Below are 12,685 nucleotides of genomic sequence, written 5' to 3'. Positions count from 1 at the left end.
AGCTCTCAAAATTCCTGGATTTCCAGGTTTACAACAGATTTTCATACCATGAAAATGATTTCATACCATGAAAGATGAAAAAAGTGCAGCAATGCAATAATGTAATTTTTAAAAATGGAAGTATCTACATACATGCAAGGACACTTCATCAAACCCAGGGTAGAGTCTTAGTATGTGACCCTCAGTCTCAATCGGGATGGGTCTGCCATAGGGGTGGTAGGAGAAGTCTTGTTTCCACAGGCCAAGCACTCCATCCATGTCAAACGAGAGCTCACCCTCTTCCGTCTCATCTCGATGGAAGGCGGGGGTGATGCACTCCATTCGGGTGGGTTTTGCTTTACCTCTGCACTCCTTCAGAGAACAACAGTGTGAAACAGATGTAAAACAAGAAGAATGTCAGGTTGTTGTGCTATGAACCCACAAATCTATATCTGCTTATTTTATGCTGCAATTTACAAACACTAAGGTTGCACTACAAACAAAAAGGCTAATCTTTCATGTTTATAAATGCTCTAAGCTCTCGGTGGAATAGCAGAGACAACATTATGAAAGTCTCAAATGATCTGAAGCCACCAAAATCTATGCATTGTTGTGGTCACTAAGGATGTGTTCACACTTGGCAGGTTTGGTTCAATTAAAACAACCTTGGGTGTGATTGCGCTGTTAATGCGGTTCATTTAAATAAGTGTGAATGCTGCCATCCGAACCCTGGTGTGCACAAAACAAGCGGACTAAGATAGACTAGACTAGATAGATTCACCCCCATATATAATACTTACATAAATAAGCTTAAACACAGAACATTAATTTATACTAATGGCTTACAAAGGTAATTTCATAATTTTCTGTAAACATTTAGCCACTTAAAAAGTTTTTTTTGTGCCAATTGTTGGCACAGTATTTGACTAGTCTATAAAATTATAAATATGGTTGTTTTTTTTCTTACAAAAACGCATCGGTTTGCTTCAGAAGGCCTTGGAAGAGGCCAGGATATTTTTAATATAACTCTGATTGTGTTTGGCTGAAAGAAGAAAGTCATGTACACCTGGATGGCTTGAGGGGGAGTAAATCATGGGATCATTTTTGTTTTAGGTGAACTAATCGAACCGTTTTTCTTTTACTTTTGAGTCCTGAAAGGTATAGCATGATACAATACATTTTTATTTTAAACTATTAAGCAAAAGTCCTTATGATATGACCTCTTTAAATAAACAAGGAAAAGGGTCAGTACTGTCAAATATCTCAGGAGCAAAAGTTTTTAGGTCATACAGTGGAAACAGGCTTTAGGTGGCTTTCTTTGGGTTTAAAGTAGACAACCGTTCTGTAGACAGAGTCCAGATTTCGGCCTTCTATGACGATTCTTGACCCACTGCAATTCATAAAAAAACTAAATGTTAGACAATCCATATTTTTTCTGAAAACTTTTCTCAAGTGCCAGTAAGTAAACAATGACTTCCTGCATCTCCAGTACCTGTCAAAGCTGCAATCGGGCAGCACCGCAAGAATCTCAGGGGTCTTTTTGTAGCGGAAAACTTTAGTAGTCACAACACGGGACTTATCGATGTAGACGCGGAGCACAACGTCTTTTACCTCCGTCACAGGCTGAGAGACACATATGATGGAGGACAGGTTTCCTCTGGCCGGAGATACACTGAAGGATGAACACCATTATGAATTGTATGAAACTGTGCATTTTAGACCTGGCCTACAATAACATATATTTACATACTTTGATATATTTCATACATTTAGCAAAACCATTAAAATATCATATACTGCTATATATCATAATGTACACTACAATTCAAAAGTTTGGGGTCAGTGATTTAAAAAAAGAAATTAATACAAATTAATACGTTTTCACTAAAATATTAAGATGTTGTTTTCATGATTACTAAAAATAATACATTTATTTAAAATTTATTTTAATACTCTTTACTGTACTCTACTGTATTTTGATTCAATATATGCAGCCTTCATGAGCAAAAGAGGCTTATTTGAAAACATAAAAAAAAAAAAATCTGTCCAACTTTACCATTTATTAAAAATTTGTGTACATTATTTTAATTTTATAAACTGTGTTTTAAAATTATTACAGCAAATAATTACAGCAAAATTCAAAACTTTGTTTGCTGTAATTGCCAGTGCTTCTTCAGGCCACTAGATAAAGATGATGATATAATGGATGAACACACACCTTCGGATTGGACATGTTTCTCCATCAAGTGTAACTTTCCTGTTCTTGCCAGAGTCCAGATAAGGGCCTGTGATGGTGATGAGGGTTCCTCCGTCCACTGGCCCATAGTCAGGTTGAACCTCAGTGATGTTTGGAACCTGGTGTAAAAAGGATGTTGAGCAAAGGTCATCAATTGTCAACACATTTGCTAATGACTATTGTTAGTAAAACAAATCAGGTAGACTTCTTGAATTAGAAGGAGATGCTTGTTTTGCTTGTGTAACAAATAAACGAATTACCACAAAGGTGAATCCAGGCATCTCTGCACTTCCTTCAATAGAGTAACGGCCCTCCACTCGGCCCTCATGCACTTTTGCTGTGACGTTCACAGGTTTAAAAAGTAGCTCTGTCATCCCAGAGCGGATCTTACACAATAAGCTGGGCAGGAAAATTACTGGTCACATAACTTAAAACACATACAACAATGCAAAATATAACCACAGATCTTCATGCTGATACAAGACTGTTAGGCATCTGCTTTCCATAAGCATACAAAATTCTTTTACAAATATTTATGTAAAAATTAGCCCTAACAGCTTAATGACTTTTTCAAAACTATTTATTAAATGTGCAGTTAAGATTGAGTAAATTTAACAGAGGTTTTATATAATTTATATATTAAGTTTGGGGTCATTAAAATTGTTTAATGAAGTGTCTTATGCTAACTTATTTGATTAAAACAAAACAAAATATTATTACAATTTAAAATAAAGTTTTTCTGTTTTAATATGTGTCGCTTGATCATTCAGAAATCATTTGAATATGCTGATTTGCTGCTCAAGAAAGATTTATAATTATCAATGTTGATATTTTTGTGGAATTATTTTTTTAGGATTCTTTGATGGACAAAAGGTAGAAAAAAATATTTATTCAAAATAATTTATTTTAACAATGTACATTAAAAAAAACATGAATTTATTGAATACTGAATAATGCATTAATTTATTTTCTTTTTTTAAAACCCTACCCCCAAAGTTTGAACAGTAGTGTGTAAGTGGAAGAAATTTAAGTGGAAATCAGTAATACTTACTGTGTGTTGTTGCTTTTGTGAGGCTGGACCACACAGACGGCCTCACCCAGCTTCACCTCATGGGTTCTGGCTGTGATGGTGGGTCGCAGGGGCGACTGGAACTCCCATCCGCACAGAGTCATCTCACTCTGACCATCAGGTGGCGCTGTCTTGGGGAAAAACTGCACAGAACATTTCCATACATGTTTTATCTGCTAAATGCTGTTTTGTACCCTGTTGGTAAACTTCTATAAACATTGCTGTTTGGATTTAAATAGGCAAAGACTTAAGAGTCTATGATTGGATCATTATTGCAGTGATTATGTTTCTCGCATGTTGTATTTTTGGAAACAGTTCTTCTTACCCTAACAAGTGGAGTGTGTAGCTTTTAATTTCTTAAATAACCATGTAGGAAGACACATAATGGCCATCCTGGGACAATGTCAAGATTAATCAGGCTCAAACTGTGAAAATGTTTGGGAGGGAGCATGAAGAATCATTTTGACACATGGATTTGCTCCTCTGAGTCCAGACCTTAAATTCATTGCAAGTCTTTGGGATGTGCTGGAGGAGGCTTTAAAGAGTGCTGCACTCTTGCATTGGCAATACAGGATCTTGACCAAAAATCAGTGCACCTCTTGATGGAAATAACTCAATGAAATGTATTTCCATTAAGAGGTTTATTCAGTTTTGGTCTGGAATCAGAGGTGCCAAATCATGTGTAAAAAAAAGATTCTTCATGCTCCCTCTCAACCATTATTTCCCAGTTTGGGCCTGATAAATCTTGACATGGTCATCCTGGAATATGGTCATAATGTATCTTCCTACATGGTTTAAGAAATTAAAAGCTACACGCTCCATCAATTAGGGCTAGATAAGCTATTGCCATGCTAGAAACATAATAGCCACAGCAATTTTTATTAATCATAATTTAAAGATTTAGGTCTTTATTTTATTATTATAATGTGAGTCTGTGTAGACAGTGCTTGCATATGTTGGAGCCTCTGCCTTTAGATATATGGTATAAATGTTAAGCTGTATGGTATAAATGGTAAGCAGTGTGTCTTGTTCTGACATGAATATTAGTGGGATGAGTGGGTGCCTCTAATATAAATAGGTTGGGGTCTCATTCCACTTTTTAAAACAGACTGGATTCACAACTACTAAATGGAAGAATTGATAAACAATATTGGTGCTGAGTTTGAAAATGTATAAGATGCATTGACCCCATCTGAGTGGAAAGCTTTAGGAAAACAGTATAAAAAGATTGTTCGAGAGCTTGTCCGGCAGTTGTGGTACACACCATCTTCTGGCATCAAAACTCCAAGACTTGAAGAGTGATTTATCACAGAGGCGAGAGAAGCCTCTTCACAATAATTATCCAATCATAAATCCAAACAGCAACTTTTTTTTGACTAGGTATATATATATATCTATGCATATCAATTTATCCATTCTTTACATCTACAGTGCTGTTGTAGACCATACGGTTAATTTCAAATCATATCTCACCTCTGTGATGCCGGGTGGACATGACTCATTTCCCCAGAATGCCCTGCACTCAGAAGCCCAGGTGCACTGACCCGAGCACCAGCCACACCCCATGAACTTTGGTGCGGTCAGGCACATGGCACATGTGAGGAAGTGCCGGCAACCTGGACCTCTCTGAGGCACCTGAATCATCTGCCAGTTATGAATATATATATATCTGTTATTAGGCCAAAGAAGGAATAAAGCCTTCTGAAAACTTAGCCATGTCCACTTGGAATACTTTTGCATACTAAATAAAAATATTTATTTGAAATCATAGTTGGTACTATATCTGGTTCATTCCTTTAATTTTCTTCTGACACATACCTTATCTCCAGCTACAAACAGTAGATGGTCTGGGGAGAGAACCGCTGCGGTAGACGACACCTTCTGGTTCTCTACAAGGGAGTAATTAGCAAAGATGACAGGACTGGACCTTCTCAGGACAAGCTGTAGCGTGGAAAGAAAAGAGCTTAATGTAACGATGAATCAAACTGGCATAGCTAGTAAGTGTCTTCTTTATGACCCACACCTGCAGCAGTCTCCCATCAGATGTGCCTATGTGAGCCACTGTCTTGTTCTCGATGCTGGTGACCAGTAGAGAAGTGAGCAAAACGCCTCTCATCTGTCTGTTGAAGAGGTCTACTCTGTAGTACGGCTGAGACACCAGGGTGGGCTGATCTCTGCAGGTCATATTGTGCTCCATGCTCTGAACACACATGCGATAAAATAATCAGAGTTGCACTGCTGTATTATAGATATTTCTTTGTCTGTATAGATGCTCTTATGTACAGAAGGAACATAACATGAAAATAACATTTGGGATGTTCAAAAAAGGTGAAAAAAGATGAATAGCTAGATGAATAGAATAGATAGATGAAAAAAGAGATCAATAGACAGATAGACAGACAGACAGACAGGAGGATGAACAGAACGAACGATAGCCAGCATGAACAATACAACGACCAAGATAGACATGAGGATGGATAGAATGCTAGAAAGGAGAATAGACAGAACAAACAATAGACAGATTGACTGAACGAGCGATAGAGAGACTGGAGGATGGCAACAGACAGACAGACAGACAGACAGACAGACAGACAGATAGACAGATAGATAGATAGATAGATAGATAGATAGATAGATAGATAGATAGATAGATAGATAGATAGATAGATAGATAGATAGATAGATAGATAGATAGATAGATAGATAGATAGATAGATAGATAGATAGATAGATAGAAAAGCGGGACTAAATTACTTTCATGGACCTTTACTTTGAGTGTTTCAAGCTGGTGGAATGATCTGCGGAGATCTGCTCTAGCCATTTGCAAGAAAAACTGCTTTTTTGTTAACACTTGACCCATTAATACTAACATTTACTATTTTATATATCAATTTAAAAACTCTTGCTATGTACTGTGCTAGACTGACTGGGACTAGTCACAGCTCTTGCATATTGTTGCCCTATTGTTAGTTAGTTCCAGTTCATAATTCATGTTAAAACAAGGCTATGACTGCTTCACCCAATGGTTCTGTGTATCACTACACACAACACCCGTAGTATCCACTTTTAGCAACGTAAACTTGTTTGTTCCAAGCAGCAACCTCCCGCGTTCTTCTTGAAGCCTACATGGAAGTGACTTAAACTGCAATTCAACTAGCCGTTAGAGGCAGGCTCTAAAGAGGATTCAAAGCTTTATCTTCCCCATGTTAAAATGCCCAACTTTACCGCAGCAAATGTGTACAGCCTGGCACCAAAAGTGGTTTTGGTCTATCCAGCTAATTTTTTAATAGCTAATTAGTTTAAATTATAATAAGCCTTATATTTCTGCATAATTAAAGGAAGTGTATGTAAGATTGTGGCCTAAACTGGTACAGCAATCACTTTCAAATGACTGTAGAGTGGTGTATCCCCTCTCCCCCTCTCCCCGACTCGAGGTTGCCAGATCGGCTGCAGGATCAGCAGGAACGTTTGTAGCTGCAGCTGTGGTAACTAGAGCAGATCTGGCAACCCGGATGCAGAAACACTACTGACTTTGTGATTGGTAGATCGGTGGAGGGCGGAGCTTCAGGCCAAAACCCAACATGACAACATCAACATCAGTTGAGGGCTGCAACAACAACTTTTAAATGACAATATCCTGGCCGGACTACTGTTGTCAGTGATGTAAGTATTTAAAATTAACATGATTTCTTAATGTCTAGTGACATATCAGGGCCATTTGATGATACAGTTATTTAGAAATGACGTTTGGTTTCGGGTCGGGCTCGGCGCGATAATGCATTGAACCTTTTAAATTTAAAACATTTTATTATGTAAGTAGCCAATTGGCCTGTTTGACTTAATGCAATGGTTTGTTTTTGTGATATTTTTTTACAGTCTATGCTTTTGACTGACTCAATCATAAAGAGTTTTTGCTGCCACCTAATAGTGTAATAATGTAACTTCTGACGCTGTTCGCTGTCAGGGACTGTTTTTTTCCAGCGGAAGGAAGGCATTTAGTGATTTAACTTCATGAAAGTTGCATTGATACCTATTTTTTGGCTTTAATATTTGTATTGTGTGGTAACTTTTATAAAAGCAATAAGTCACTCAAGGCTGTGCTGTATCGTGAATAAGTCACAACTGAAGGGGTTGCAGGCACTCCAGTTTGCATCCTCCATCCGTGACTTATTCACGATACAGCACAGCCTCTTGTACATTATTGCTTACATAAATGCTTTCACAGATAAAATGGCAGTTGTATGACAATGCTTTGTGAGGAAAATAAAAAATGTTATATTACAGTAATCTAGGCCTCTGATTTATATTCTTACCACAAGAATTCCAAACATAACACAAACAAACTCATTCTCAAATTTCTCAGTACCTCAGTACTGTGGTGCTGTTCCTATGGTATCCTGCTTTGAACTATGGTGAGCTCTTACATGTGGCTCTCTGAAGCCTTTCCTGTATTGTTTGGGAAACTGATACTCAAAACAACAGACATTAACCATACAATCATACAACCCCTGATCAACCTACATAACTATGAAATAAGTGGCTGTGACCAACTTACCATTTAATTAATTTTAAACCATAAAATTCAATGGTTTTCCAGTGTGGAAAACACTCTAATCTAAATAGTTCACTATGAAGACTGATTTACAAACCTAGCTCTATTTCAGATTGTTTAAAAAAACAAAAAACACAAAAAGCTAAATCATCCTTTTTAACAAGTGCATCCAAATGAGTGATCTGGTAAGTGTCTTATTGCAATGTCAAAAATTACCCTGTCATTTTCTCATTTTTTCACTCATTTCCCATAAACATTGACCTCAATGGAAAAACCTCTTCTTTTAAATACACAAACACACACTCATACACAAATACCATCTGTAAACTGTGTTTTTAGAGCACCCAACTCCCAATCACACTCTTTCCGAGACATTCTCCCACACATTACTGGGACATTTGAATTGCGTAAAAGTAGGCAGTTCTCGTCTGGACATTATCTAACAATGATCTCTGGTGAAAACTTCACATATTTTTAAGACACTTGCCAGACATTTATCCAGTTTCCTAGTCTTACTTTTTTCAAAAGAATTCAGTAATACAAATTAGAATCCATGTCACTGCATTAGACATACTATATTGCCATAAATATAGGGACACCCTACAAATCATTACATTCAGGTGTTCCAATCACTTCCATGGTCAAAGATATATATAAAAATCAAGCACCTAGGCATGCAGACGCTTCTACAAACTTGTGCGCACAAACCATGTGCAGTGCAAAGTGTCTGATGCAGTGGTGTGCATGCCGCCACTGGACTCTAGAGCAGTGGAAACTTATTTTCTGGAGGGATGAATCACAATTCTCTGTCTGGCAATCTGATGGATGAGTCTGGGTTTGGCGGTTGCCAGGAGAATAGTACTTGCCTGACTGCATTGTGCCACATATAAAGTTTGGTCGAGGGGGGATTATGGTGTGGGGTTGTTTTTCAGGGGTTGGGCTTGGCCCCTTAGTTCCAGTGACCTCACAAATGGACTTCTAGAATAAATTCCCATAAAACACACATTTCTAAACCTTGTTAAAAGCCTTCCCAGATTAAGGATGGGATGTCATTAAAGTTCATAACACCCCAAAACATTTGACAATAGTGTATAATCAAACCCAGAGGAAACTGGGGGGAACTGACTTCACATATTCACTAAAAATCATCTTGACACCTCTTGCTTTAAAATGGCTGAGTTTTGAGCATACTTGGTACACATACTCATGGTAGTTTTAGAACACTTAACATAAGCATGAACTCAATGTCCTGCCTTATTTCAGGTTCCCTTTCAGTCGGTCACGTTCGACGTACGTCAGAACTGAACCGACGAATTGGGATCTGCCCTCAGAGACCTATCCACTTCGAGTGTGTAAAAACGAGCCAATCGGAGATTGGCATGTGATCCACACATTCCACGCTGCGCCCCGCAGCGCGGGTATAAATAGGAAGTGGAATGGTAGATCAAATGCTTTCAACTTCGGAGCCGAACAGTTCAGTACTGTTTCCACGAAGAGTGTTAAAGACTGAGTCTTGGAGAAGGAGGAACTGCCAGTGCGGGTGTCATACCCTTACGCAACAAAAATATATTTCTCAATATATTAGTTGACAATATATTTAATGTGTCTCCATATATTGTGAAATTTACATGGTAATATATCATATGATATATTATATAATAATATATTATATATGCAAGTTATATATTGCAATATATGGGACAATACTGCAATTATTGCCGTTTTCATATATTGAATAAATACATATTATTATACTATTCAATATATTGCTATGTATATTGAAATATATCCTACAATATATGAAATTATATATTGGAAGAGTCATTGTATATATATGTAAATATATATGTAAAATTATATGAGATAATATACCTCAATGTACTGGATAATATAATCAGATTTATATGGGAACATATGTCTTAAATATATTGATTTATATTACATAGTATATAATTATCATATATATTGTATACATGGTAAATATGAAATAATCTAATGTACACTGTCTGTCATATATTTTAAAATATAACAGATTAAAATATAATATAGAAATTAGGGCCGGGACTCGATTAAAAAAATTAATCTAATTAATTAGAGGCTTTGTAATTAATTAATCGCATTTTAATTGCATATAAATATTTGACCTGAGAACAACGAGAAGTAATTTTTCACATGTATTTTTAGTATACCATTGAATAATGACTGAATACATAAGCTTAATCAACAAAAAATTGTTTATTTATTTCAGTCCAGCAGACCAGCGCATGTTTGCCAGTTTAGCAAAAGCATTTTTGTGATATTTGAGGCTCGATGTGCTGCGGTGATACGCGAATTCCTTGTTGTATAGCTTGCTCACAACCGTGCTCTTGTCGACGCTTCCATCCTTTCGTTTTTTAAAACAAAATTTCCCATCCACGGGGCCAAGCAAAGCAGTCTCATCAGCTTCTTCGTTCCATAGCTTCGTTCATGTTCACATGGTTTGTTGTTGTCGTGACTCGTGAACGCTAGTTGGTGTTCCAGTATAATTGGTCCGTCGAAACTCATTCATTGAAAAACGTTCCGCGGTGCAAAAATAAGTGTGGTAAAAAAATTTTTTTTTTTGCTTAATTAATTAACGCGTTAAAGTCACGTAATTAACGCGTTAAAGTCACGTAATTAATTAATCTTAAATAACGCGTTGTTTCAATAAACATACATGAAATAATTCAGTTTTGTTTGTATATCAATGTATTTTAATATATGAATCAATATATAGCAATAGGTTGTCCATCCATATATTGCTATATATTTTCAAATATATGAGGAAGTTTCTGATACATTGAAATATATTTTCTAATGTATTGCAATATAAATTCTAGTATATTGCAATATATTTTTGTTTCGTAAGGGTAGCGCTTCTCAGCGAGTGACCGTATATTGTTGCAATCGTTTGCATTCAAAAAGAGCTTCCAAACTGTTGGTTCGCTGGGCGTTTTCCTAAAAAACTTTGAGTGTCACACGCAGGCTTGCACTGTGGACTGCGTGCTGACCGCGGTCATCTCCCTGAGTGCTTCAGCACAACTAAAAGAGCAGTTTCCATCCTAAAAGAGCAACACGGTTTGACCCTGCGTCTTTTTCAAGATGTCATTCAAACCGTGCATTCCTGGAATGCAACTGTTTCCTGTCCTCATTGACGGCCACGATCGCATGTGAAATTGCTATCGTGGGTGATTCATGTTCTCGCAGAAGAACATGGTCACGTCGGCGCGTTGTTCGTCTCACCCTTTCTCATAAAAGGCTTGAGTGTTCAGCGCGCCGTGTGCCGTCGAGCGGCCGGCTGACAGCGGTGGTTGTCACAGCAACCGACGCGCGTCAGTCGGTGCTCTAGATGCGCGGCCGAGACTATGAAACCTCAGATGGGGTCGAGTCCCTTCGCCTATCCCCCGATCTAGTTCATATTCTGGTGTTACTGGAAAAAGGACTACTTTGGCTGATAAACGCTGGTGGCCTGAGGATTACAGTGGGAATTCCCCGCCGGGTAAACCCCTTCGGGCCCCCACTCCTCTATCGCATCAAAAGCATGCTGAGACTCTGTTCGTGGGTGGTACGGATTCTCTCATGAGAATATGACCACGTCAGGGCATTGTTCGCCTTGCCTTCTTCATTGAGGCTTGAGCGTTCAGTGCGCTGTGTGCCGTTCTGACGGCCACTTTCACTGTCTCACATGCCTGCTTGTAGTGAGAGATGGAATCGCTGGTCCTGGAAGAGAAAAGGGCTTAGCGTTTCATTTTTTGCTCTGGCAGAGGACAGATGTCAATTGCTGCATCGGAGAGAGGGAAATATGGAGGGTCAAAAGGGCCAAAAATGAAAAAAAAAAAAAAAAGTATCATTGTTTTCCCTCTCTCACTGCCCTCTGCCCTGCACGCACGAGGGTAGTCCCAGCCCAGGGGTTGTGCAGGAACTGCGTGCGGTGTTGGACCTCGCCCTAGGGGCGATGAAAATCACTGCACGCTCCCTGGGTCAGGCGATGTCCACACTAGTGGTCCAGGAACAGGGGCCTAACCCGGCAGATATGCGTAAGGAAGGCCTGTCTGTCGGGCTGGCCTCCTCGGCGACGCCATCGAGAACTTTGCCCAGCAGTTCTTGGTGGCCCAGAAGCAGACAGAGGCGTTGCACCAGGGTGCCGACGACGAGCTGCTCGGTCGTCGGTCGCGGCGCCTCTGCCGGCTTGTCGCCGAGGGCATCCCCTCCTGCGTCCGCCTTCACCCTGCTAGAGCCGAGCAGCAGCCTCCACTGGAGGAGCAGGGTGCCGGGCGCGAGGGAGGCGCCCAACCCGTCCAGGGCCCCGCTAACCGGCAGGCAAGCGCAAGGGGACTCGGCCCTGAGACGGACAGGCTGGGAAGAACAGGAGCTGCTCGGGGGGAGGTGATATTCGTATCCCTCCCCCACCCCCCCGGAGGAGGACCGGGGGGCCCTGACTGGTTAACGTTCTGCCACTGGCTCTCCGGAGTCCAGCGGTACCCACATATTCAGAGCAGTTTCCTCTCTCTCTGGGCCTCAGAGGGCCAGGTTGGAAGTGTGCGACGCCCCCGGGCCTTGCTACTTCCATCCTCCCCTCTCTCGCCAGGGGGCAGTAGTGTGGGCATCGAGACCGCCCCTGGGCCTTCTCACCCACACTCTGCCCCTCCTGGGAAGACTCAGACAACACTCCGGGCCGCCCACGGGCCTCCCGAGTCGGGTCTGAGCATCCCACCTCTCTGCCTTCGGGCAGCGAGCAGTCGAGCGGGCTCTGAGGACGCCTCCGGGCCTTCTCACCCGCTCCCTGCCCGCACCAGGAGTGCTCGCGTGACACTCCGGGCCGCCTCCGGGC

The 12,685-nt window shown here is 40.1% G+C and overlaps 1 protein-coding gene across 3 annotated transcripts in view; it reads right to left on the bottom strand.

Moving 5' to 3' along the window:
• The window catches only part of mst1rb (macrophage stimulating 1 receptor b), a 29,605-nt gene that overhangs the window by 8,213 nt on the left and 8,707 nt on the right, over positions 1-12,685 (bottom strand). For all 3 annotated transcript variants that reach the window (XM_067431624.1, XM_067431625.1, XM_067431626.1), the window contains exons 3-11: positions 5,308-5,484; positions 5,103-5,225; positions 4,758-4,928; positions 3,267-3,427; positions 2,476-2,614; positions 2,198-2,334; positions 1,472-1,651; positions 1,270-1,369; positions 133-351 (exon numbers count right to left, since the gene is read on the bottom strand). In XM_067431624.1, coding sequence (XP_067287725.1) covers positions 133-351; positions 1,270-1,369; positions 1,472-1,651; positions 2,198-2,334; positions 2,476-2,614; positions 3,267-3,427; positions 4,758-4,928; positions 5,103-5,225; positions 5,308-5,484 — 1,407 coding nt within the window. The remainder of the gene's footprint in view (positions 1-132; positions 352-1,269; positions 1,370-1,471; positions 1,652-2,197; positions 2,335-2,475; positions 2,615-3,266; positions 3,428-4,757; positions 4,929-5,102; positions 5,226-5,307; positions 5,485-12,685) is intronic.

This window comes from Pseudorasbora parva, chromosome 22 (genome assembly GCF_024679245.1).
Source record: "Pseudorasbora parva isolate DD20220531a chromosome 22, ASM2467924v1, whole genome shotgun sequence".
NCBI classification, from domain to species: Eukaryota; Metazoa; Chordata; class Actinopteri; order Cypriniformes; family Gobionidae; genus Pseudorasbora; species Pseudorasbora parva.
The sequence above is the reverse complement of the archived record's forward strand: the minus strand, read 5'-3'. Positions and strand labels throughout refer to the sequence as shown.